The sequence below is a fragment of the Austrofundulus limnaeus genome, unplaced genomic scaffold, assembly GCF_001266775.1.
Source record: "Austrofundulus limnaeus strain Quisiro unplaced genomic scaffold, Austrofundulus_limnaeus-1.0 Scaffold210, whole genome shotgun sequence".
Classification (NCBI taxonomy): Eukaryota; Metazoa; Chordata; class Actinopteri; order Cyprinodontiformes; family Rivulidae; genus Austrofundulus; species Austrofundulus limnaeus.
Genome location: NW_013952612.1, coordinates 257,122 through 262,304, shown reverse-complemented (window position 1 = coordinate 262,304; position 5,183 = coordinate 257,122). Strand labels below are relative to the sequence as shown.

General features: G+C 43.1%; 1 protein-coding gene across 1 annotated transcript in view; it reads right to left on the bottom strand.

Annotated features, from left to right (window-relative positions):
- Positions 1 to 5,183, bottom strand: part of epha7 (eph receptor A7) — a gene marked incomplete at its 5' end in the record, with an annotated part of 176,149 nt that overhangs the window by 2,215 nt on the left and 168,751 nt on the right. The window contains 4 exon segments of the mRNA XM_014019122.1: positions 1,433 to 1,642; positions 1,807 to 1,868; positions 3,776 to 3,961; positions 4,383 to 4,508. Of these exon segments, the coding sequence (XP_013874576.1) occupies positions 1,433 to 1,642; positions 1,807 to 1,868; positions 3,776 to 3,961; positions 4,383 to 4,508 (584 nt within the window).

The window sequence follows — 5,183 nt, the reverse complement described above, 5'->3', positions numbered from 1 at the left end:
GTTGTAGCTGTTTATTCATCAGTTTTAGCTGTTCATTCATCAGTTTTAGCTGTTCATTCATCAGTTTCGGCTCTTCATTCATCAGTTTAGCTTTTTATTCATCAGTTTTAGCCGTTAATTCATCAGTTTTAGCTGTTTATTTATCAGTTTCGGCTCTTCATTCATCAGTTTAGCTTTTTATTCATCAGTTTTAGCTGTTTATTCATCAGTTTTAGCTGTTCATTCATCAGTTTCAGCTGTTAATTCATCGGTTTTAGCTGTTTATTTATCAGTTTCGGCTGTTTATTTACCAGTTTCAGCTGTTTGTTCATCGGTTTTGGCTGTTTATTCATCAGTTTCAGCTGTTTATTCATCCGTTTAAGCTGTTTATTCATCAGTTTCGGCTGTTTATTTTTCATTTTTAGCTGTTTATTCATCGGTTTTGGCTGTTTATTCATCAGTTTCAGCTGTTTATTCATCCGTTTAAGCTGTTTATTCATCAGTTTCGGCTGTTTATTTTTCATTTTTGGCTGTTTATTCCTCAGTTTTAGCTGTTCATTCATCAGTTTTAGCTGTTTATTCATCAGTTTCGGCTGTTTATTCCTCAGTTTTAGCTGTTTATTCATCAGTTTCGGCTGTTTATTCATCAGTTTTAGCTGTTTATTCATCAGTTTCGGCTGTTTATTCCTCAGTTTTAGCTGTTTATTCATCAGTTTCGGCTGTTTATTCATCAGTTTTAGCTGTTTATTCATCGATTTTGGCTGTTTATTCATCAGTTTCGGCTGTTTATTCATCAGTTTTAGCAGTTTATTCATCGATTTTGGCTGTTTATTCATCAGTTTTGGCTGTTTATTCATCAGTTTTAGCTGTTTATTCATAAGTTTTAGTTGTTTATTCATCAGTTTTAGTTGTTCATCAGTTTTAGCTGTTTATTCATCAGTTTTAGCTGTTTATTCATCAGTTTTAGCTGTTTACTGATCAGTTTTGGCTGTTTATTCAACAGTTTTGGCTGTTTATTCATTTAGTTGTTCAGCAGTTTTAGCTGTTTATTCATCAGTTTTGGCTGTTTATTCAACAGTTTTGGCTGTTTATTCAAAGTTTTGGCTGTTTATTCAACCGTTTTAGCTGTTTATTCATCAGTTTTGGCTGTTTATTCAACAGTTTTGGCTGTTTATTCATCAGTTTCAGCTGTTTATCCATCAGTTTTAGCTGTTTATCCATCAGTTTTAGCTGTTTACTTACAGCAGATTGAGCAGAGACTTGGTTGCTGTATTATAAATACTAAAACATCAAATCCGTCCCTTTAACATTATTTTTAATAAATCTTTAGCTCTATGATAAAACAATTAAAATGTAAYGTTTGGTTGGAAACTTTTCAGCGTGTTTATGATCTTCAGCTGCTCTGACTCAGGAGCTTCGGCTGTGTGTGCATGCAGCTGTGGGTCTGACTCACGGTCGTGGTGTAGACGGCCTCGGGGTCGTCCTCCATCACCCTGGACAGGCCGAAGTCGGACACTTTACACACCAGGTTGCTGTTGACGAGGATGTTGCGTGCTGCCAGGTCTCTGTGGACGTAACCCATGTCTGCCAGGTACCTCATCCCTGCCGCGATGCCCCGCAGCATGCCCACCAGCTGGATGACTGTGAACTGCCCGTCGTGCTTCTGCGAACAGAGACGCAGGAGGGTCAGCCGTCTTCCCTGACCACAGGGGGCGGACCAGCAGCAGATTGATGATATTCCTGATGATGGTTCTGCAGACCTGCTGCAGACCTGCTGCAGACCTGCTGCTGCATGGAACATGAGGGAAGTTTGGAGGTGATACTCACCCTGAGGAAAGCATCTAATGAGCCGTTCTCCATGTACTCGATGACAATCATGACCGGTTTCCCTGAAGGGAACAAAAACAAAACAAAAAAGAGAAACAAGAGTTGATTAATTAATACCTAAATTTTATTTGCTTTCATAAAGTCTCACGTTACAATAGATCTGCCAGATCTGATTCCAAGTTATTTTTAGCTGCTTGTTTCATTTGCTTTTAATTAAAACTTACCATCTGCTGCTTTTATTAAAGGCTAAATGAGAAAACGGTAAAGAGAAAGAGAGTGCAGTTATTACAGCCCTCTACTGGAGCGATACAAACAATAAGGTGTTCTTGTGTCTGTTAGCAAAATATCTGCTGGACTACTGAGCCTTTCTGAGTTTTAACGAAACTTTCATAAAGTAAGGATTGGATGAACATCATCATTTCATTAATAGATGTAGATCAGGTGCATTTATTATCTGAGGAACACAGAAAGAGTCGGTCTGAATGATCCTGCTTCTCGCAGGAAAAGAAACCCTGACTCAGCATTACCTCTGGTCACTCCTGTCTCACACTCCTTGTTTGAGACACTCTGTTCCCTTACACCCATCTCACACTCCTGGTCTCACTCTCTTTGTCTCACTCTGTTCTCTTAAACTCCTGTCTCACTCTCCTTGTTTCAAACATTCTTTTCTCTTGCACTCTGGTCTCACACTACGGGTCTCACTCTCCTGGTCCAACACTCCTGTCTTTTACACACTCCTGGTCTCACTCGTCTTGTCTCAGACACTGTTGTCTTACACACTCCTGGTCTCACTCTCTTTGTCATAAACACATTGTTTTCTTACACTCCTGGTCCCACACACTAATGTCACACACTCGTCTCACTCTCCTAGTCTCAGTCTTCTTTTCTCAAACACTCCATTCTCTTACACGCCTGTCTCACACTCCTTGTCTGAGACACCCTGTTCCCTTAGACCCGTCTCACACTCCTGGTCTCACTTTCTTTGTCTCACTCTGTTCTCTTAAACTCCTGCCTCACTCTCCTTGTTTCAAACATTATTTTCTCTTGCACTCTGGTCTCACACTACGGGTCTCACTCTCCTGGTCCGACACTCCTGTCTTTTACACACTCCTGGTCTCACTCATGCCTTTTCTCAGACACTGTTGGCTTACACACTCCTGGTCTCACACTCCTTGTCATAAACACATTGTTCTCTTACACTCCTGGTCCCACACACTCGTCTCACTCTCCTAGTCTCAGTCTTATTTTCTCAAACACTCCATTCTCGTACACGCCTGTCTCATACTCCTTTCTCACACTCCTTTTCTGAGACACCCTGTTCCCTTACACCTGTCTCACACTCCTGGTCTCACTCTCTTTGTCTCACTCTGTTCTCTTAAACTCCTGTCTCACTCTCCTACTCTCAGTCTTCTTGTCTCACACACTCCATTCTCTTACACGCCTGTCTCACACTTTCTCACACTCCTTGTCTGAGACACACTGTTCCCTTACACCCGTCTCACACTCCTGGTCTCACTCATGTCTTGTCTCAGACACTGTTGTCTTACACACTCCTGGTCTCACTCTCTTTGTCACAAACACATTGTTCTCTTACACTCCTGGTCCCACACCCTAATGTCACACACTCGTCTCACTCTCCTAGTCTCAGTCTTCTTTTCTCAAACACTCCATTCTCTTACACGCCTGTCTCACACTTTCTCACACTCCTTGTCTGGGACACCCTGTTCCCTTACACCCGTCTCACACTCCTGGTCTCACTCTCTTTGTTGCTCTCTGTTCTCTTAAACTCCTGTCTCACTCTCCTTGTCCCAAACACTCTATTCTATTACACTCTGGTCTCACACAACGGGTCTCACTCTCCTGCTCTGACACTCCTGTCTCTTACACACTCCTGGTCTCACACACCCCTGGTCCCAGTCATGTCATGATCCTGCTTCTCACAGGAAAAGAAACCCTGACTCAGCATTACCTCTGGTCACCACTCCCTCCAGATGGACGACGTTGGGGTGGTCGAACTGCCCCATGATGCTGGCCTCACACAGGAAGTCCCGCCTCTGCTTCTCKGTGTAGCCCACTTTCAACGTCTTGATGGCGACCGACACGTCCCGCTTCCCCGGCAGCTTCAGCCGCCCGCTGCACACCTCCCCAAACTCTCCTGCGGGGTTGGAGGCGCTCATGAGTGACGATAAAAAAAAAAAAACCCAGGCGCTTCACAATGACAAATTTATTAGTGTATTTTGAGACAAAGCACCTGCGCCGTGCTGGAATACAAAGTGGAGTCGGACACCCTGGGATACCCAGGGGAGCGTCACACAGACCTATAATAAGACACGCTGGAGCTGCACATCCTGTCATTGACCGCYTGCCTAAAACCCATGTGGCAGCACTTTCTGCTGCAGCTATCTGCTGAACGCAGACCACACATTAATTGCAATGAACTTTCCCCCCTGTGCGATAGCTCTATCAATATAAGAAGCATGAAGCTGTGTCCCCGTTCAGGCTGTAAATATTTGGCTGTCAGCATGATGTATGAGAGCTGTGAGCCGCTAAACGAGAGGAGCTGAGGACGGGCTCACCTGCTCCAATAACGCGCTCGATTTTAATGCACGAGGCGTCCAGCTCCTTGGCAAACTGATGGACAGCCCTGTTCGGGTCCTCGTAGGTTTCGGGGTCGATGTAGGTTTTGGTGCCTGGAAATTTAACTGTAGGAAGAGGAGAAGAAGACTGTTACGATGAGGTACGGTGACTGGGCTGCAGCAGCCCCGACATTCAGAGAACAACAAGATCACCCTGAAACCAGACGGTTCTGACTCTGCGCTTTAAACCCAAAATCCCTCAGAGCTGAGGGTGAGCGGGGACAAAGAGGTTCTGACAGCTGAACAGGTCCGTTTGCTTTGTTAAAACACAGAACCTGGTAAAAGTCAGCAGCCTCCTGTTTTAATGCCTCACGTCTGCACATACAGGTTCAATTTTAATTAAATTCTCCAGATTAGTAAAGGTAAATGAGGAAAAAAACTGATTTAAATATACAATATATATATAAGAAAAGTTCATTAAGATCCAGATGTTAATGAGTTTTAACAGCTGCCCCCATTAACTTCAATTCAGATTTCTATCAAAGGCAGCATCATGATGAGAACACCGTCCTACAGTGAATCACGGTGCACTTCAGACCTGTTTCTTTTTAAAACGGCTTTTGATGTTTAACTTTTACTATTTTATATTTCTTTTTWCCTTCTTTTATTGTGGTTGTTGGGAACTACCACTAATTAATTTTGCCCTGTCTTTATTTATTTGATCTTGTGAAGCACTTTGGTCAATGCAAGGTGTTGTTGGAAGGTGTCATATAAATAAGGTTTGTTATTACAGTATTATTA